The 20,028-nt window shown below is 63.7% G+C and overlaps 3 protein-coding genes across 5 annotated transcripts in view; 2 read left to right on the top strand and 1 right to left on the bottom strand.

Moving 5' to 3' along the window:
* The window catches only part of TEX264 (testis expressed 264, ER-phagy receptor), a 43,334-nt gene extending 42,485 nt beyond the window's left edge, over positions 1-849 (top strand). For all 3 annotated transcript variants that reach the window (XM_074602638.1, XM_074602640.1, XM_074602639.1), the window contains one exon: positions 3-849. In XM_074602638.1, coding sequence (XP_074458739.1) covers positions 3-316 — 314 coding nt within the window. In that variant the 3' untranslated portion in view covers positions 317-849. The remainder of the gene's footprint in view (positions 1-2) is intronic.
* A 2,432-nt stretch (positions 850-3,281) lies between these two features.
* Positions 3,282-15,043, top strand: GRM2 (glutamate metabotropic receptor 2). The gene is made up of 6 exons (XM_074602636.1): positions 3,282-3,411; positions 6,448-7,063; positions 9,317-10,154; positions 10,897-11,960; positions 12,815-12,989; positions 13,538-15,043. The coding sequence occupies exons 2-6, from the start codon at positions 6,605-6,607 to the stop codon at positions 13,609-13,611; spliced, it is 2,610 nt and encodes an 869-aa protein (XP_074458737.1). The 5' UTR covers positions 3,282-3,411; positions 6,448-6,604; the 3' UTR covers positions 13,612-15,043.
* On the bottom strand, positions 14,945-18,646 carry RRP9 (ribosomal RNA processing 9, U3 small nucleolar RNA binding protein). Its single transcript, XM_074602641.1, has 15 exons — positions 18,544-18,646; positions 18,327-18,409; positions 18,135-18,247; positions 17,964-18,046; positions 17,815-17,856; positions 17,461-17,587; positions 17,123-17,247; positions 16,781-16,873; positions 16,546-16,646; positions 16,320-16,454; positions 16,078-16,140; positions 15,856-16,001; positions 15,670-15,749; positions 15,473-15,546; positions 14,945-15,378 (listed from the first exon to the last, which is right to left on the bottom strand). The coding sequence occupies exons 1-15, from the start codon at positions 18,613-18,615 to the stop codon at positions 15,273-15,275; spliced, it is 1,443 nt and encodes a 480-aa protein (XP_074458742.1). The 5' UTR covers positions 18,616-18,646; the 3' UTR covers positions 14,945-15,272.
* Positions 18,647-20,028: the final 1,382 nt, after the last annotated feature.

Below are 20,028 nucleotides of genomic sequence, written 5' to 3'. Positions count from 1 at the left end.
AGGGGCTGACACCATGAGTGAGACGAGCTCCATCAGCATGGAGGCCACAACTGACAGCAGAGACACCTCGGTGGCCACCTCCATCCTGCTGCCCTTCCCAGCCAGCCGTGGCCGGGAGGAGGCGGACAACCGCAGCGAGCACAGCTACAGCGAGTCGGGAGCCAGCGGCTCCTCCTTCGAGGAGCTGGACCTGGAGGTCACCGGGGACGGGGAGGGAGCCCCAGGTCTGCTGCCTGATGCGGGCTACGCAGGCAGCCAAGAGGCCACGGACAAGTGGACCAAGGAGCCCATCGCTGCTGAGAGAGGAGAAGAGTGAAGCAGGGACCTGGCTGCCTCGCCTCCCGTCAGGGTCTGAGTTACTGGGAACTGGTCGCCTTTCCCACCTCCTTCCTCTCCAGCCAAGGGACTTCGGTCGCTGATTGCCCCCGGGACCCACTCTCCCTCTTTGCAGAAAGGGTGTTTGATGGTTTCGGGGACGCCGGGAGGCGGGGGGGTCACCTGCAGCACTCGGCGGCATGGGGTAGGTGCAGGCTTGGGGGTGGGCAGCGAAATGCATTTGCCGTTTGTGTGTCTCTAGATGCATCGCAAATTCCTCACAGGCGTTTCGGGGGGGTGGTCGTGGGATGGCACCCCCTCATCTGTGCCAGTGCCCCCTCTTACCCACCGCTTCTCTCTGCGGCACCACCGTGTGTTTTCTAGCACCAAAGAGCCGTGAGTAGGGTCGGTTGGGTTTGTCCCCCCTCTTCTGTTCCCCTTGCTGAAAAATGGAAACATCCCATGTAAAGCTGGTCCTCCTGGCACTGCCACGGGCGCTTTTGGGGTCTGTAATAAAGTGGATGCTTTTCCTCACCGGTGGCCGGTGGCATTGCTGACTGCCTCTTGGCCAATCGCGCCGTCCTGCCCCGTGGTGGGGAGTGGGCTGTGGCTGGGGCTGCTGGGCTGCCCCCCATGTCCCGACCAAGCTGGGGAGCTGCCTGAGGGCTCTGCGTCCCCCCTGCTTGGCTCACTCCTGCCTGGGCAACCCAGCAGGGCTGCGGGGACCATCCCCAGCTTCTGCAGGCTGCAGGGGGAGCAGGAAAAGGTCGGGGGGGGCAGGAAAAGGCCGGCATGGCATTTCTTCAGCCCTCCCTGGTTCTCTGCCCACCCTGGGATGGAGGGAGGTGGTGTCCCTGCACGTCTTGGGAACCTGCTGAAAAGCCAGGTCCCCGGGCTGCTGGTGGGCCTGGCACTGCTGTGCTCCTGTGGTGGGGGGACCTGCGCAGTGCCTCGCATCTGCCTGGTCCAGCAGCCAAGGGGTGCAGGCAGGGAGGGATGCCCATGCTAGTCCCAGTTCCCAGTCCCCCAGACAGGGATGAGGGAACAGCCAGGACATCACCGCTATGGTGCCCCGGGATGATGCCAGGGGCTGGAGCACCTCGCCAGGCTGGCAGAGCTCAGCCCCTTCCCTATCCCAGTGCCACCAACAGCCCAGGGCTTGTTCCTCGCCAGTTGGATGTGGCAGCCCAAAACCAGGTCTTGGGGTGGGGGGACAAGAATCAGGGGAGGCCTGGCTGTCCCTCCACAGTGGGGACGTGTCCTCCCTGGCTTGGAAAGGTCATGATTAGTCCTGAGCCAGTGATTGACATGAGGTTGTTCATAAATATTTTGTGTTCTGAGTGATAAAATATTAAACTCCTCCAGCCCACATGGAAAAATATTGCTCTTCCCGGTGTTTATCTTTGTTGCGGTTATTACAAAACTGCCAAGCCCCCTGAAATATTTATGCTTGGCTGAGGCTCGGGACAGGGGGGGGACTGGAGCCAGGCAGCGGATCTTAATGCCACTTGGCCCCTAACCCCACGGAAGATGGGGGCTGGGGGGGCTTTGCTATCGTCCCTCTGCTGTCAGCAGAGCCGAAGCAGCAGCCGGCAGGATGCAGCCAGCGCCGGGGCGCGTGTGAGGCTCATGCCAGGTCCTGTCTGCCAGGGAAGAAGCGGGACCTTGGCAGTGCCAGTATCCTTTGGCACAGCATGGCATGTCTCCAGCCCTCCCTGGTTCTCTGCTCCCCCCGGCCAGCAGTGCCGAGGTCCCCCAGCCCAGGCACCCTCCTCTCCCCGGTGCCCTGCTCCGTCTGTGCTAACAGTCTTGGAAGGAGACGGGACGGTGGGGACTGGGGTCCTGGTGCTGTGTGTCCCCAGGAGGGACCTTGCCACGGAGGTCCTGGGTTATCCCCCCCAAATCAGGACTGCTGGGGGGGGTGGACACACACAGAGTGGGTCTGACTCTTGATGCAGTGCCCTAACCCGCAGCCTGCAAGCACCGCAGCTGGCAGTGGGGAAACAGGCAGGAGGTGGTGAGGCAGTTGCTTGGGGTGGTGCCCCAGAGGCATCCCTGGCCCCTGCCCATCCCTGCAGCTCCTGTGTCATCCACGGTCCCATTCCTGTCTCCATGTCACGGAGATCTCTGGGACAGCCAGGCTGCCAGCACAGGATTGATGGGGACGCGTGGCAGGATCCTGGGCAGCCGAATGGCTCCAGAAAGGGTTTGGGCAAGTGGTGAAGATACAGAACACTAAATCCAGCTGCTGCCTCTGCCTTCAGAGGAGGCATCTCAGGGAGCATCCATTGTCTGAAGCCTTCCCCCAGCTTGGTGCTTGGGCCGACGGTGAGTGCCGGGGGCTGCGAGGAGTGCAGGGGCCAGTGGGGTGATGTTGGTCCCCTGGGTTCCCCCCCAAGGGCTTGGGGAGCAGGGGACAGGCTGGGTGGGGGGCTGTGCCGGGCAGGGGGTAGAAAAGGCCCCAGGGGGCACCAGGTTGTGGCTGTGGAGCTGGAGCTGGGGCTGGGACCCCTCTCACTGAGCTGAGACTGAGGTGGGGGCTTCGGGGCTGGGGGAGCGGGCGCTGAGCTGTGCCTGCCAGGTCTGCCAGGGGACCTGGTCCTGCCTCTGCCCAGCCTGCATCTGGCCATCCCTTGCCTGTGTCCTGCCTTCCATGCCTGTGTCCTGCCTGGATCTGGCCGTGTCCTGCCCGTGTCCCACCTTCCCTGGCTGTGTCCTGCCTGGTCTGCTTGTGTCTTGCATGTGTCCTCCTGGATCTGGCCGTGTCCCCCCGTGTCCTGCCTTCCCTGGATGTGTCCTCCTGGATCCGGCCACGTACCCCCCGGCTTTGCCCAAGACCTTCCAGGCTTTGCCCAAGACCTTCCAGCCTCCCCGCCTTGCCGGTGCACTGCCCGGCTCGGCGGTGCCGGGGGCGGGCGGGGCGGCCCCGGGGGTGCCGCTGCCCTGGGGCCGGGCCGGGCCGGGCGGGGGGCGGAGCGGCTCCGCTGGGCTGGGGCTGGCGGAGTGTCAGAGGCGGTGGCGAGAGGCGGCGGCAGCCGCAGCTCCGAGGCAGCCGCGGCACCGGCACCGGCTCCCGGCGCAGCCCGCCGGGCCCAGGTAAGGGCTGCGGTCCCACTCCGGCGCTCCCGGCCGCGCCCGTCCCCGTGGCCTCGGGTCGCGCCGTGCCCCGCCGGCGTCCCCAGAGCGCCGGTGCCCGCGGTGGAGGGGCACGGCGACCGGCGATACCCCGCAGCCGTCGGGGGCCGCGGCACGGCGGGGCTCGGCGGCCAGTGCCCGGAGCCGGGGCTGCCGGAGCTGCGGGAGGGGAGCCGAGCTCGGGCACCGGCACCGGCTGGGCCGGGGGTGCCGGCGGGGCGGGGGCACCGGGGCCGGTCCCGCCGGCTCCCCCCTGGCCGGCGCAAGACGCGGGGCCGCGGGGCTCCGGGAGAAGGGCTCGGGGGGTCCGCGTCCCCCCGGTGCCCCGGCAGCACCGACCCCCTGCAGCGGGCACCCAGCGGGACCCCGCCGCTGCAGCCCCCGCCCCGGCCCCGGCAGGGGCTGCCCGCGGTCACCGGGACGGGGGAGCGGGGGTGACCGCCCGGCACGGCGGGGACAAGCCGTCCCCGCCCCGGCTGCCGCCCCTCGGGTCCCTCCTTCCGCTGTCCCCGGCCGGGGAGGGCAGTGGCTCGGGGGAGGGGGGCTGCCGCGGCAGCCGGAGCCCAGGGTGGGTTTGAGACGGGATTTGGGGACGGACGGCCGAGCCCGTGACCCCAGTCCCCTGGCGGGCTGCAGTGGGGCGGGCAGCTCCCTCCTCTCCCACCTCGCTGCCGGGGTGCAGGGGCCAGGGCTGTGTCATCTCCTCTTGCCTTCGCCTCCCCGACCCCCTGCTCTCCCACCAGGCTGGGCAAGAGCAGCCCAACGGCCGTGGTGGTGGGGGTGATGGGGCAAGTGTCCAGGGGAAGGTGCTTTGGCTTCCCCAGGGCTCGCAGGCTGTGGGGCAGAATGGAGGTGCAGGGGTCCCAGCAGAGCTCGGTGGTTGTAGGACCTCCAGGGGACCCTGGTGGGAGGTGACGATGGTGGCTTGTGCAAGCTGGGCTCACCCTGCACCCTCCCAGCACGGCTGCTCTCACCCATGCCCCATGCCACCCCTACGGGTGCTGGTGTCAGAGAGGGTCAGGTCTCTTGGCAGGGGCTGGGTGGGAAGCGCCGGGGACACGTAGGAGCAATGGCACCTTCTCACCCATCCTATTCACCCATGGTTTCAGGAGGGTAGGCTGCCAGCAGCCGGCAGGAGCCTTCCAGCCCTACTGTGTCTGTTGGGCTGGACTTGCCTCTTCCCTGACGGGTGTTTTGCTTCCCAAGATGTTCCTATGGGGCTGTCCTCCCCCCGGCACCATGCCAGCCCAGCTGAGTAGCTGTGGGGATGGCCACAGTCCTGCTCACAGCATCCCTTGGGGCTCGCTGCGAGGTGGGTGATGGTTTGCCCTTTTGGGAGAGCTTTGCATGAAGGTGACTTTTGTCTGGTGGGTCCCACCGGCTGCCCCAGAAGAGACAGACCCAAAGGAGATGGGCTTCTGGTGCTGCTGGACCCCTGTGCCGGGCTCAGCCTGCCCCCGATGGGCTCCATCAATAATAATCCGTGTGCCTGTGGCCTCTTTCCTTCTTGAGGAAACCCTGGGTCCCTCAAAAGCATTCACTGCCTGAAATAAGGCAGGGAGCTTTCCTCAGCCTCTCCCCCAAACTCCTTCAAATTGGCGGGGTTGGGTAGGAGATGCCCTGAGGTGGCTGAGGGCTCATCACAGGCAGGCAGCACCTGGGGACAGGCACTTTGGAGTGTGCAGGAGGAGGTCTGCATGCATCTCACTACCCCACCCTGTTGTCCCCTGTGCCACACTGCTGCCCGCATCCCCCTGGGCGTCACCATCAGCTCCAGCTGCTTGCCAGAGGGCTTCTCCGGCCATGGGCATCACCTGTGCGGGGGCACCATGGGGGGCTCCTACTTGGGGAGAATGGCCTTGGTACTGGTTGTGGGGGGCTGCAGAGGGGTCAGCACTCTCCAGCATCGCCCTCCCACCCTGTGCGCCCCTGCAAGCCCTGCTCTGCTGGGCTGCGGGTGAGCCCTGGGACCCACCGCGGCACCAGCAGCTCCCCGTGCTGGAGCAACCTGAGGTTTCTGGGCTGCCGGGGGGTCTTCTTCTCCCACAGCCCCTGAAATGCTGGCCCTGCGGGATTTCAGCAGTCGGCTTCAAATGGGAAACAAATCTCTCTCGTGGTTTGGGAAAAGACAACTGATCTCTGAAGGGACTGCATCTCCTGCCAAAAAAAGGCCTGTCTGCTGCAAAAGCCTTTGATTCCCCCGCGCCTCCGTGCTTTCTGCAGAGGGAGTCAGCAAACCTGGCTCTTACTTTTACTGAAATCTCTGAATTTAGTATACGGGGAAGGAAGGGGCGGTGGTGAGAGAACAGGCTCTGAAGCACCGTGGCTGACAGATCCTGCCCTGTGCATTGCTGCGGGAAGGATGAAGCCGGCAGTGCATCCCTGCTCCAGCCCAGGTGCCACAGGCAGCGCCAAGGGTAGCGCCGGGCGGGTGGGCTCCGGGGAGGGTATGGGGTGGGGATTAAATACTGCTGTGGGCACAGTGGGCTCACGGCCGGCCGCTTTTGGCAGCGCTCTTGGCTGGAGGTTGGAAGCCATTGGCACCCTAATGCTGCTGCCTGGGTCGGGGGCTCAGCTCAGAGACGGCATTGGCTTTCCCTGCCCTGGGTGACAATCCCTGGCTCCTCCCTCCTGCCCTGATATTTTAGGGGCCGGCAAGCTGCCCCCCGGTACCCCCTCTGCCCGGTGCTGCTGACAGAGCCAGCTCTGCCTTCCCCCTGCCTGTGCCAGTGCATCCCAGGAGCGCTGGGTGGGGGGACAGGTCCCTGTGCCCCATTTGTCTCCTGGGGCCCGTGTCACTCACTGGCATCGTGGTGGTCCCAATTTTTTGCCGGAGCTGTCGCATCCGCTCAGCTCACCCTTCTGCGGCGGCTCCTTTCTACAGGCACTGCAGGTGGGGGGGCACAGGCAGGCTTGTGCCCTTGCTCGCCTGTGGGGATGGTCCCCAGCTTGCCTTGCACCCTGCAGACCCAGTGGCTTTTCTCTTCCCTTTTCCAGGTGCCGAGGGCTCTGCTGGGGCAGCACGACGCCCCTCCTGCCGACGCCACGCCACCACCTGCCACCCGATGCCTGGGGACTGCCTGCCCTTGCCTTGACGGGTGACAAGGGGTGACACGGGGTGGCACAGGACCCCTGGCCGGCGCCGGTGCACCCCATGGCGGTCCCCTTGGCCGCCTGGCTGTGGCTGATGCGCCTGGCCACCTGCCTGGCTGCCGGGCACGGCATGGCTGGAAAGAAGGAGATCAGCACGGACGGGGACCTGGTGATCGGGGGCCTCTTCCCCGTCCATGAGAAAGGAGTGGGGACCGAAGACTGTGGCAAGATCAATGAGCACCGGGGCATCCAGCGCCTGGAGGCCATGCTCTTTGCCCTGGACGAGATCAACAAGGACGGGAGCATCCTGCCAGGGGTGAAGCTGGGCGCCCACATCCTCGACACCTGCTCCAAGGACACCTACGCCCTCGAGCAGTCCCTCGACTTTGTCCGCGCCTCCCTCACCAGGGTAGACGGCTCCGAGCACATCTGCCCTGATGGCTCCTACGCTATCCATGATGATGTGCCCACTGCCATCACCGGTGTCATCGGGGGCTCCTACAGCGATGTTTCCATCCAGGTACCACCCCCAGCAAGAGGGGCTTGGATGGGGCTGGGGGGTCGGCAGAAATGGAGGTGGGGGTAAAACCCTGGTGGCAGTGTGATGATGCTGCTGCCAATGCAGCACAGGGATGCTCTCACATCCCTCGTGGTGATGCTGTGCCCCTTTCTGCAACAGGGAGGGAATGCCGGCCTGGCACCTGAGAGAGCCATCTCTCTGCCACCGTGGGGTGGCTGCAGCCCTGATGGTGACCGGAGTCCCCTCGGAGGCTGTGGGGAGCCCCCCACCCACCATAAGCCATGGGAGCCAAGCCAGTGGATCTGTCCTACGTGGGGACGGGGGTTTATTCCCCTCCTGGGGTCGTGGTGGCAAGCACAACTCCTTAGCCCGGGATGATCTTGATGCTCAGGTCCATGTCCTTGGTGTCACCACGCGGCCACGTCCCTTGCCACCACCAGTGGGCCTGGATGGTGCAAGCTGCCTCCTGGCATCACCAGTCCCAGTCCCTGGCCTGGCACATCCTGGCATGGGACTGGAGCAGGATGCTGTCCCTCTCTCACCTGACATGCTGCCCGTGCCTGTAGGCACTGCTCCTCCCATCAATGGGTGACGGCATGATGCCACCAGGCCTGGATGTGGCAGGTACTGCGGGTGGCCACCTCCAGCACCCAGTGGACCTGCTGCCCCCACCACAAGGCCTGCGTGACCACAGCTGTGCCATGTTTGTCCCTGCCCCCTCTGGCCAGCAGAGTGCTGGGGTTGGGGGGGAACTGCTGCAGTGCCCTAGCACCCAGTGGGTGGCTGTCCCACCACGGTGCAGGAGCAGGGTTTGGCTCACCTACAGCCCTGGGGGTCCTGTCCCCCATGGGATGGGTGAGTGGCCAGGCACAGGGACACCCCCCGGGGCATGGCGGTGACACTCCTGATGTCAGAATGGCTCAGGGGACACTGTGGTGGGGGTGTGGGGACATCGATCCTGGCAGGCAGAGCTGCGCACTGTGAGGGGGCACCATCCCTTCTGCCCCCCCCAAACCCATCCCTCGAGGTGTTGCCAGCTGCGAGGGGCACCCGCCTCGCAGGGGCTCAGCCACAGGGGTGGGCACAGGGGGCTACTGCCTCCACATCCCCAGTGATCCCATGGGAACGGGCACCTCGAGCCTCGGACCCGGCTGTCACCCTGGGTGGGCTGCAGCTCCCTCTCCAAAACCGTGGCTCTGCAGACCCAGGGGCCGGCTTTGGCAGGGAGAAGAGCATCCCCCGAGGATGCAGGCAGCCAGAGGGGCCAGCCGAGTCCTGGGGGCTGCCAGTGGGCTACACGCTCGCTAAGATTTAATGAGTCCCCTGGGTGTGTCAAACCACGGCTGCTGCTCCCCGGGGGTTCCCGCATCCCCCCGGCCATGGGGTGGAGGAAACCAGGGCTGGGCGATGGAGGCACCACCTCGGTCCGGCTCATGTGGGAGCTTGTCCCTTCCCTTGCTGGAGGACCTGGGGTGTCCCCATGGCCAGGGGGACACCGTCCGGACCCCAGGCGGCGCGGGCAGCCTGTGCTGGGGCAGCATGGCGGGCTGGCAGCTCCCGTTGTGTTGTGTGGCGAGGTCAGGCAGCGGCATTGCTGCGCTTGGGGGCCTTCTTGCCATTAGGGGACTTTGTCATGGAGAACATTCGTCCAACATTAATTAAGCTGCGTGTCTTGCCTGGGGAGCAGTGAGATGTGGGCAGGCTCACCGTCCCCACTGGCGTGCCCGAGCCCCTCCCCTTGCTGCTCCAAGAGCCTGGGTTTTTAACAACCTCATTAGTGGGTTTTTTTTCCCCTTTGAAGCTAATGAGGGCTTCAGCTGAGCAGCTGGAAGGTGCCGGTCTTGCTGGGGTTCCCAATGCAGGATGTGCAGGCACCAGTCCCCAGGCCCAGCTCCGCAGCCGCCCCAGCTTTCTCCTTGCCCATGAGCATTTCCCACAGGTCACCCATGGGGCGGGTTCTGCTTTTGCCATGAATCCATTTATCCCCTCCCCAGGCCCGGATTTCAGAGGGGAAATGAAATGCTAAAAAAAAATAAAAGAAATGAGCGCTTGTGAGGGCTCAGGCCACCCTGTGAATGTGGCGTCCCTCCATCCCTCCACCAACCAGGACCTCCAGGCTGGGGGACTGCTCATCAGCCCCACAGTCGTGCTTGGGAGCACCATGCAACACCTGGTGTTGGGCAGGGGTTCTCCAGTGGGAATGTCCCTCGCTGGGCCACGTCTTCAGGTGCTCACGTCTCCTCCTCCACGCAGGTAGCCAACCTTCTGCGGCTCTTCCAGATCCCACAGATCAGTTACGCCTCTACCAGTGCCAAACTCAGCGACAAGTCCCGTTACGACTACTTCGCCCGCACCGTCCCGCCAGACTTCTACCAAGCCAAAGCCATGGCGGAGATCCTCCGCTTTTTCAACTGGACCTACGTCTCCACCGTGGCCTCAGAAGGCGACTATGGGGAGACGGGGATCGAGGCCTTTGAGCAAGAAGCCCGCATGCGCAACATCTGCATCGCCACCTCAGAGAAGGTGGGACGCTCCATGAACAAGAAGACCTACGATGGGGTGGTCCGGGCTCTGCTGCAGAAGCCCAATGCCAGAGTGGTTGTGCTGTTCACCCGAAGTGAAGATGCCCGGGAGCTGCTGGCAGCTGCCCAGAGAGTCAATGTGTCCTTCACATGGGTGGCCAGCGATGGGTGGGGAGCCCTGGAGAGCGTGGTGGCTGGGAGCGAAGCGGTGGCGGAGGGAGCCATCACCATTGAGCTGGCAGCCTACCCCATTAAAGAGTTTGCTGCCTACTTCCGTAATCTCAACCCCTACAATAACAGCCGAAATCCCTGGTTTCGGGAGTTTTGGGAGCAGAAGTTCAAGTGCAGCTTCCACACGCAGGACTGTAGCCAGTACTCCCTAAAGACAGGCAAGTTTGAGCCAGAGTCCAAGATCACATTTGTGATCAACGCAGTTTATGCCATGGCTCACTCTCTCCACAACATGCACCAGGCACTATGCCCCAATGTCACCAAGCTCTGCGACGCCATGAAGCCCGTCAATGGCAAGAGGTTCTACAAGGACTTTATGCTCAATGTTAATTTTGATGGTGAGTCCAGAGATGGAGATGGGGTTTGGCTGCCTAACTGGAAAGGGATGGGTAGGAGGCATGAGGCAGGGATGGCAGGGAGGAGGAAGACGACCCAGATTTGACCCCAAACCCCCCAGTTGCTCCAGCCTGCCCACACCTGGGGACCCCTGTGCCATGGGCTGTGGTTGTCCCAGGATGCCAACAGCCCACCATCACCCTCAGGAGGCAATCCAGGACTTCTATCCCCAGTGTGGAGAAGCTGGTGACCAACTCCATCCTGCTAGAGCTGGGTGGGACCAGCCCCACAGGGGCCCCTCCAGGAACGTGGGACCTTAGAGACCTCACTTGCAAGTGCCATGATTTATTCACATTTCGGGGATTAAACTGGAGGGAGACCCTTGAGCAGGGACCTACATAGTTTGGGGTGAATTAGAAGTGTGTCCTCTGAGACTGGGGCCAAGCGCAGCTACTCAGGTGTCATCGAGAGCCATGGCGGCTGCAAAATCCACCTCTCTGTCCCTGCAGAGCTGTCTGGGGCTGCCGAGCTCTAAGGCACGTGGGGAGGTAGGTCTCCACTGTTGCTTTCCTGCTCCTAATGTGTGCATAGGCAGCAAGTGTGAGAGAGAAGGCAGGGAACAGGTTAGACATTTGCCTATGGTCATGGTGGGATGTGATGCTTTGATGGAGCCCTGCTGCCACACCGGGAGTGAGCGCTCTCCTGCCCCACGGCAGTCACCATCTCTCCTTCTCCTCCCTCCAGCCCCGTTCAGGCCAGCAGACACCAAGAGTGTTGTTCGATTTGACCGCTACGGTGATGGGATTGGGCGCTACAACATCTTCAACTATCACCGCATGTATGGGCGGTATCGGTATCAGAAGGTGGGCTACTGGGCTGAGGGGCTCACCCTCAACACCAGCCTCATCCCGTGGGCTGAGACCTCCATCCCTGTGTCCCAGTGCAGCGACCCCTGCAAGAAGAATGAGATAAAGAGCATGCAGCCCGGCGACATATGCTGCTGGATCTGCATCCCCTGCCAGCCCTACGAGTACTTGCTGGATGAGTTCACCTGCATGGACTGTGGTCTCGGTTACTGGCCCAACGAGACCCTGAATGGCTGCTATGAGTTGCCCCAAGAGTACATCCGCTGGAAAGATGTCTGGGCCATTGGCCCCGTCACTATCTCTTGCCTGGGTTTTATCTCCACCCTCTTTGTTTTTGGAGTCTTCATGAAGAACAATGACACCCCCATTGTGAAGGCCTCTGGCCGGGAGCTCTGCTACATCCTCTTGACTGGGGTCCTCATGTGCTACAGCATGACCTTTATCTTCATCGCGAAGCCCTCCACCGAGGTGTGCACACTCCGTCGTCTGGGGCTGGGCACATCCTTTGCTGTCTGCTATTCAGCACTCTTGACCAAGACGAATCGCATCGCCAGGATCTTCAGTGGGGTGAAGGAGGGGGTCCAGCGCCCCCGGTTCATAAGCCCCACATCGCAGGTGGTCATCTGCATGGCCCTCATCTCTTGCCAGCTGATCATTGTCATTATCTGGCTGCTGGTGGAGACCCCTGGCACAGGCAAGGAGACTGAGCCTGACAAGAGGTACATTGTCACCCTCAAGTGCAACAACCGCGACTCCAACATGCTCATTTCGCTCACCTACAACGTCCTCTTGATTGTCCTCTGCACTGTCTATGCCTTCAAGACACGGAAATGCCCCGAAAACTTCAATGAGGCCAAGTTCATCGGGTTCACCATGTACACGACCTGCATCATCTGGCTGGCCTTCCTGCCCATCTTCTACGTGACCTCCAGCGACTACAGAGTACGAGCCTGAGTTTTGGGGGAGGCTTTAACAGGGCTTGATCTGAGTGGTCTTGGTGATTTGGGCCCCACAGGGTTTGGGGCTAGGAGATGTGTGGGCCAAGGGAAGGGTCTTTGGCCATGGACCTGGTGACAGTCACCTCTGCATTGGGGCTTTCATGACCAAGTGAAGGGTGGCTGAAGGGGGCAATGAGTCCTGGGGAGAAGACCCCCATCCTTGACAGACTGTTTGCTGGAGTGATGATGGGAAAGGGCCCTGAGACCTCCAGAGACCCCTGCGATCTGACCATGGAGGAGTCATTGCCATCCTTCAGCCTCGCCACGCAGAGGCACAAGACAGCCCCTGGCCCATCCCAATATCCCCCCCATCAGGGCCTGAATGTCAACCCACATCCAGCATGGTCCCTGGGGAGCCAAGCAGTGCCAGGGAATGGAGAGCATGGGGTGCACCTGGCAACACCTCAAACCCGTGGCAAGGGCTCCCAGACACGTTGGAGGACTCAGTGGGGGCAGCTGCAGTCAGGAACTTCCAGAGACGACCAGGATCCCTCGGTGGGAGTGGGAGGTGCAGGGCTCTGGCCCTGGGCATTGCCCCAAGGCAGCATGTTGGCCAGACTGGGGGTGCTGCTCTGGGTGTACCCACGTTCAGGGGCAGCATCGCCCCATCAGGGCAGTGGGTCTCCGGCGGGTCCACCCTGATGGAGAGACCTGGTGTGGGGTGAGATGTGCCTGTGGGGTGCAGGCAGGTCCCTCTGCCCGGTGGGGGTGGACGGTGCCACAGTGAGGGCTTCATCCTGCCCCGCTTGGGGCAGAGGGCTGGTGGCAGGAGTACCTGACGCCCACTCCTGTCTGCAGGTCCAGACCACCACCATGTGCATCTCAGTGAGCCTCAGTGGCACCGTGGTCCTTGGCTGCCTCTTCACCCCCAAGCTCCACATCATACTCTTCCAGCCACAGAAGAACGTGGCCAGCCACCGCGTGGGCACCACTCGGTTCAGCGTGGCGGCCGCCAGCTCCAGCCAGTCCCATGGTGAGCATGGTGGGGTTGGGAAGGGCTGGGGGCAGCACCCCCTTCCTGGGGTGGGGGGGAGGGTAGTGGAAAGAGCACCACAGCATGGGCTCCTGAAGGAAAGCGGTGTGCAGAGTATGACATGACTGAAAATGGGGGGAATGGAGGATACTGTGTCCCCTGTGGCTCATCCATGTCCCTTGTCCCTATTCTTCATTTCCCACGGCTGCAAGCCCCAAGGCTGCAGCACAACCTGCCGCGGGGGAGTACTTCTCATGGCGGCCCATCGTTGCCCCAAGGGGACATGGCCAACCAAAGACGCTACACCCCAGCCCTGGAGCAGTCACAGCCACTCTAGGCACCCTCCACCCCAGCCCTGGGGGATGTGGCCACCCTGGGCACCTGTCACCCCAACCCCGAGGGATTCAGCTGCCCCAGGTGCCTGTCACCACCCTGGGCACCCTCCACCCCAGCCCCTGGGGATGCAGCTCCCTGCACACCCATCACCCACTGCAGTGGGATGCCCTGGGAGGGGGGCTGCCGTCCCTAACTGCTGCCTTCCTGTCCAGGCTCGGCCTCACAGTACGTGCCCACGGTGTGCAACGGCCGCGAGGTGGTGGACTCCACGACATCGTCCTTGTGAAGGGCCAGGGGAGGCCAGGCCATGGTGGTGCTGCTGCTCCTGCGGCACCTGGATCCGTCCCCAGGGAGAGCAGCGCCCATGGCACAGCCCGCTCGGGCGCCGGAGGCAGCCGGGAGGCTCAGCCCCTGCTCCGGCACCAGCTACACATCCCACACGCTGGGTCACGGTACATGTCACCCATCCCCTGCACCGAGCCACCTTACACATCCCTTGTCCCCAGCACCGAGCCATGGTGTACCACCCTCTGTCCCTGCACTGAGACATGGTCAACGTCCCCACCAGGTCCCTTGCACTGAGCCGTGGTGAACATCCCCAGCCCTTCAACTGAGCTGCGGTGCACAAAATAGTGCATGTCTCCTGTGTCACCTGCAGTGGTGCACATTCCCCCATCCCCTGCCCTGAGCCCTTCTACATGACCCCTGTCCCTTGCACCAGGCCATGGTCCAAGTTCCCCCATCCCTTGCACTGCAGAGGTGCATGTCATTCCCTGTCACCTGCACTGAGCCATGGTGCATGTTCCCCCATCTCTTGCACTGAGCCGTGGTGCACGTCCCTCTGTCCTTTGCACCGAGCCGTTGTGCGTGTCCCATCGCCTGCACTGAGCCATTGTGCACATTCCCCCATCCCCTGCACTGAGCCCTGCTACACGTCCCCATGCACCTTGCACCAGGCCATGCTCCAGGTCCCCCTGTCCCTTGCACCGTGCCAAGGTGCACGTCATCCCCCGACACCTGTACTGAGCCATGGTGAATGTCCCCCCCATCCCTTGCACTGAGCCATAGTGCACAGCCCCTGGCCCCCGAACTGAGCTGTGCTGCACATTCCCCAGCCCCTGCACCAGCCGTGGCGCAAGTCCCCCCATCCCTCGCACCAAGCCATGGTGCCCAAGCCGGCATCCTCTTGCCCAGCTGCACTGAGTCACGCTTCGCTTGCACCAAGCCACGCCGCACTTCCCTCCACGCCGAGCCTTGTGCCGGCACACGCTGCCCTTGCCCCACCGCCCACCCCCCTTTCCTGGTGCAGGGCCTTTCACGTCCCGCCCTGTGCCAAGCTGTGCCCCGTGTCCCCCCTCCCTGGGCCAGCAGAGCACCCCCCTCCAGGCCCTTTGCACAGTTTCACCTTTTCCTCCTTGTTTTCGGCCCCAGGAAAGCTGCTGAGCACTGCCACTGCTGGGCTGGGCCCAAGCCCCCTCAATCCCTCCCCTTGCTGTGCATAGTGCTTCTCACCCCCTCATGAGACGGGGCAGCAGCGGGGGCAAATAAATACCCACTGCCCCCCAGCCTCTGCAAAGCCCAGGGGGGTCTGGCAGGCGAGTAACAGGACCCAGGTATTTGAGCCCAACAAAGTTTTTAAGAGTAGATTTTTTTTTGTGAGAAACAGTGTGATTTTTTTTTTTGTAATTTATGTAAATAAAGTGGGTTTGTTTTTTGTTTTTTTTTTAAATAGACTCTTCCAGAGCTCAGGTCCGGCCGAACCTGAGGGAAAGGGGGCAGACCCTCGCAGAGGGCAGAGCCATGTCATGATACGGGAGCCAGCAGGGGCTGGGGGCCATGCGACACGCCCTGCTCCTGTCCTGCCGTCCGCAGGAAGGTGGGACACGAAGGACACGGGATGCAGCTCCAGGGACAGGGTTTTACTGACCCGGCTCTGGGGCTGGGGGGCTAGGAGCCATCGGGGGCTTTGGGGCTGGGGGCTGCATCCCTCTGCCTCAGGGGGATGATGCAGATGCTGTTTTTGGCTTTTTTGATTCTCCACCACCGGCCAAGCCTGTAGATGAGAGAGATGAGGGTCACCCACCACCAAGCACCGCAGGAGGGGGGTTGCTGCACCCTGGGGAAGCACCGGGGAGGGGGAACGGTACCGGTGCTCCTGCCCGACACCAGCCACCAGGAAGTCACCAGCTGACGAGAACTTGAGGCTGTTGACAAAACCCACCTGGAAGGGAGAGGGCAGAGGTGAGGGGCTCCCGCGGCCTCCTCCCACTGCCCAGGGAGAGCCCCCAGTGAGGAATCTCCCCACCAGCCCCACTTCCGCATCCCTAGCCTCCCCCCTCCATACCAAGGGGATGTCCCAGAGGGGCTCCAGCTTCCGAAATCCCTCGCTGCACTTCCAGAGCTTCACGCTGGCATTGTGGGAGCCTGGGACAGAGAGAGGAGACTGCTGTGCACCCTGACCTGGGGAAGGGAGCAGGACAACGCCCCCAACACACCCCCAAACCCCTGCTCCAAAGCCGCTGCCACCCACCTGTAGCCAGGAGGTCACTGTTGCGCAGGGGGGCCACCGCGGAGATCCAGTATGGCTCCTGCAGGCCCTGGGAATCCTGCATGCCGTGGGCCTGCCGGGCCAGTGCCAGTGGCTTCTTCTTTGTCAGCCCCCACAGGGCTACGGACCTGCCAGGAAGGGGGGTGAGGGGGCCATGTGGGCACTCCCTGCCCGCCCCACGCACCACCCCAGCCCCCTGCTCACCCATCATCAGCGCCCGACACCATGTGCTCCTCGTTGATGAGCTGGATACAGTCGATGGAGCCCCTGCGAAGGGAAAGGGCAACTCCCGTCAGTTCAGAGTGTGCTTTGGGATCCTGTTTGGGAGACAAGGGCTCACCAGGGCGTCAGCATCCTCAGGGTGCTGGCAGGTTCCTGGCGATGCCTGCACCCATACGGCGCTGCCCCAGCCATACCCACAGCCCCCTCTCCTGCCCCAGACCTACTGGTGGCCGTAAAACACGAGCTGCGACTCCTCAGGGATCTTCCAGAGCCGCACGGTGCCGTCCCGTCCCCCTGCCGTCACGCAGCACTCCCGGCTCAGGCTGTCCAGCCCTGTGATGACATCCTGGTGCCCAAACCTGGAGGGGGAGATGATAAAGAGCTGCAGTGGGCACGGCCCTCTGCCACATCGCTTCCCCCAGTGGGGTCTGTCCCCCCGCCAAGTCTTACAGGGTCTCCACGTATGCATTCTCCGCCACATCCCAGACCTTGACGCTGCGGTCGTGGGAGGCACTGTACAGCTGGTGCGTGCCCTTCCGGAAGGACAAGCCCTGCGGACGGACAGACAGACGGACACAGGGGCAGGGGTGAGGGGCACCGAGGAGGACGGTGCCACCTGGCCCTGCAGGCAGGAGGATGGTGCCGCATGGCCCTGCAGGCACTGCAGCCAATGCCCCGAACTCACTGAGACGGCGTCGTGATGCCCGGTGAAGATGTGCAGGCGCTTGCATGTGGCTGTGTCCCAGATCATGATCAGCTTGTTCCGGTCTCCTGTAGCCTGGCAGAACACAGGGGGTGCCCGAGACCTGCCCCTTGGGGACCCACGGCCTGCCCCAGCCTCTGCTCCCACCCCACATGCTCTGGGGGGTCCCAGGGACCTGTTCTTGACTCTGGTGGGGGTAGGGGCTGCTTTAACCCAGCAAGGTATATTTGAGCATGAGACACTGCTCCCCAGGACCGCAGGAGGAGACACGCCCCACCACCACCTCTCTGCCCCATGCGGCAGCGCCAGCCCCCTCTCCCGTACCAGGTACTTGCCATCCGATGAGATGGCCATGCAGAGGATGTGGGATGCATGCCCCATGTTCTGCTCCTCCGTGCCCTTCTTCCCCCCGGGTACCACACACAGCCTCTTCCCGCTCTCCACCTCCCCTGCGGAAAAGGCACCGCCATCACCCGCTGTGAGCCTCCCACTACTCTGGAAAATGCTAACAAGCCCCCCCCCAGAGCCCAAAACGATGGATGTCCACATCCCTGGAGGGGCTGGAGGCCAAGCCACCTCCACAGGCACCCGCGGCCCTGCTGCTGCGGGTTCCCCGCAGGGTCTTGGCTGGGGGAACAGCCAGTCGCTGCCCCAACACTTGCATTTGATGACGGTGCCGTCCTTGGAAGCAGAAAAGATGAACCTGTCATCCGGAGAGATGACCAGGCAGGTGACAGGCAGCTGGTGCCCCCGCAGCACGCGGATGCTGGCCGGATCCGGAGGCTGCACCTGCAGGAAGAGCGGGATGTGAGCTGGGCCGCCCCTTCCCCAGGCACAGCAGTACCCCAGCAACACACCCTCCCCTCTCCATGGCGCCAGCAGCTGGCACCCCAGCCAGGAGAAGGGCCCTGGTCCCGTAGCCACATGGCGACTCAGGGTGCCAGCCGTGGCTGTGCCCAAGTGACCCTCAAAGCCAGCACTTGTGGTCCAGCAGCCCCCCAGCACTGGGCACTTACGTCTTTGGCGACCAGGCGCTGGAGCTGGCCCTTCTGCTCGAGCTGGGGAAGAAGCAGGGGTTCAGCGGAGGCAGCCCCGGCCCCGCAGAGGGGGGCAGAGCCCGCCGCCGCCACCGGGATCGGGGGGAGGCGTCCACCTGCCCGCTTACCACGTCCTCCCTCAGCCGGTCGCCGATGAGATCCGCCGGGTACGCCGCCTCCTCCTCCGCCTCCTCCGCCGCCCGCTCCTCCTCTGCGGCAGACATAGGGTGTGAGGGCCGGCCTCAGCGCCCGGGGCCGTTCCGCCGGGGCTCCGGCACCGGGGGCCGGGCGGGACTCACCGTACTGGCGGAGCTCCTCCAGGTACTGCTTGGCCAGGCGCAGCTTCTTCTCCTGCGGCGTCTCGTCTATCTCCTCCTCCGCCGCCTCCTGCCGCCGCCGGCCCAACGACGGGCTGCGGGGACACGCGTGAGCACCGGGACCGGGACCACCACCCCCACCGGTACCGCTACCCGCCCCGCCGCAGCCCTTACATCTCCGTTTCGGAGTCACTGGACACCTCCTCATCGACGGGCCGGCCGGCCGCCGCCCGCGGCCTCCCCTCGGCTCCCGGGACCTGGGGGACGCACCGGATAATCAACGGGACGCACGCGGTGACACCCGCAGGAGCGATCCCGCCGGAGCAGCCCCTCCTCGCCCCCAGACCGACCCGACCCGACCCATCCCGTCCCGTCCCGTCCCAGCCCTCACCGCCGCCCGCGGCCGCCGCCGTCCCGCCGCCACCCCCTTGGCCTTGGCCCTCCTGCCGCCCGCCGCCGCCATGCTGCCACCGCACGTGGTGCCTGCCCCGCCGCCCGCGGGCGGGCAGACCACGCCCCCGACCGCGCCTATTGGCTGCGAGCAGCCAGGCGCCCCCGCCTCCCTGCGGCCACGCCCCTCCCCTTCCCCGGAAGCGCGCTCCCGCCCCGCCCTGCTGTCCCCTGGGTGACGCCAACCACATGCCCCGCCCCCTTGGCGCCAAAGCCACGCCCCCTCAGCGTCGGACACGTCCCTCGGCGCCAAGCCACGCCCCCTCGGCGCGGCTCCCCCGCAGGGGTCCGTCCCTGCCCCGGTGCCGGGAGGGTGCCGGGGGTGGCGGGGCTGGGGCCCCCCGTGGGCTTTAGGGGGCAACAGGGGGTCCCAGGGACCCGTCCTTGGCCACGCCGGGGGTAGCGGGTGTCTGCTGGGAAGGGGGGATGCGGGAGGGCCTGTCCTGGTCGTGCTCAAAAGGGCTAAAATCCGCTTTTGTGCTGAAAATTCCTGTCTGCGCATTGAGTCTCTTTTCTCTCTGGCACCTGGGGAGGTGTGGAAGGACAGCGGGAACACCCTCTGGCCTGGTTGGGCTCCCTTCCCCAGGGATAAGCAGCCAGAGTGTCACCACGTGTGCCCGGAGCATCCTGGAGGGCTGTGGAGTGCCAGGGGGGTCTGGTTTGCCCCTGGGACACGGCTCAAAGGTGCCACTCCAGAGGGCTTGGTTTCACCGTGTGACCTCTTGTGAATTCTGACATCCCAGGGCAGTGGGCAGGAGTGGTTGCAGGGCCGGTGGGGATGGGTGGTGCGGTGAAGGAGGTAGAGCTGTCCTTGCTGCTGGGGACATGGAGGGGACAATGCTGCTGGAGCCAGAGCAGCAGTGGCTTTGTAGGTCCCAGACTTGACCATGTCAGCCCAGGGCAGCGCCAGCTCCTCAGATGGTGGGAGGCAGAAAAAGTGATTTACGCCAGCATGGCGCTGGAGAGGGGAGGGGCGGTGTCCTGGTTTGAGGTAAAACAAACTCATTTTCTTTTCAGTAATTTTGCTTTCCAGTTAAGCCTCTTATAACTGTCTGAAATCAACGACATATTTTTCAGACAGTACCCGTTTCTGGCAGATAAGGCCTGATGTTTACAGTGAATACCAAGGGATGGGATGCAGAGAGGTTCCTGCTTATACTTATTGCTGTAACAGCCAATTCCAGAGCTAACTCCGCTATTTGCCCTGTTGGAGGGTCAGAGGTGGAAAAGCAGAGGGGTCGCTCCTGCAGGGAGGAGTGGACAGGACAGGGGACCCAAAACTGACCAACGGGGGTATTCCACCCCATCTGCCCCATGCTCGGTATAAAGCTGGGGGATCAAAGCGGTCAGCCTCTTTCTTCAATGGCCGGCATCCTCTGGAGGAGGATTCTGTCTGTTCATCCGGCTTTGCTCACGATATAAGCGT

This window comes from Larus michahellis, chromosome 10 (genome assembly GCF_964199755.1).
Source record: "Larus michahellis chromosome 10, bLarMic1.1, whole genome shotgun sequence".
Taxonomy (NCBI): domain Eukaryota; kingdom Metazoa; phylum Chordata; class Aves; order Charadriiformes; family Laridae; genus Larus; species Larus michahellis.
Note: the sequence above shows the minus strand (reverse complement) of the source record. Positions and strands in the feature narration are given on the sequence as shown.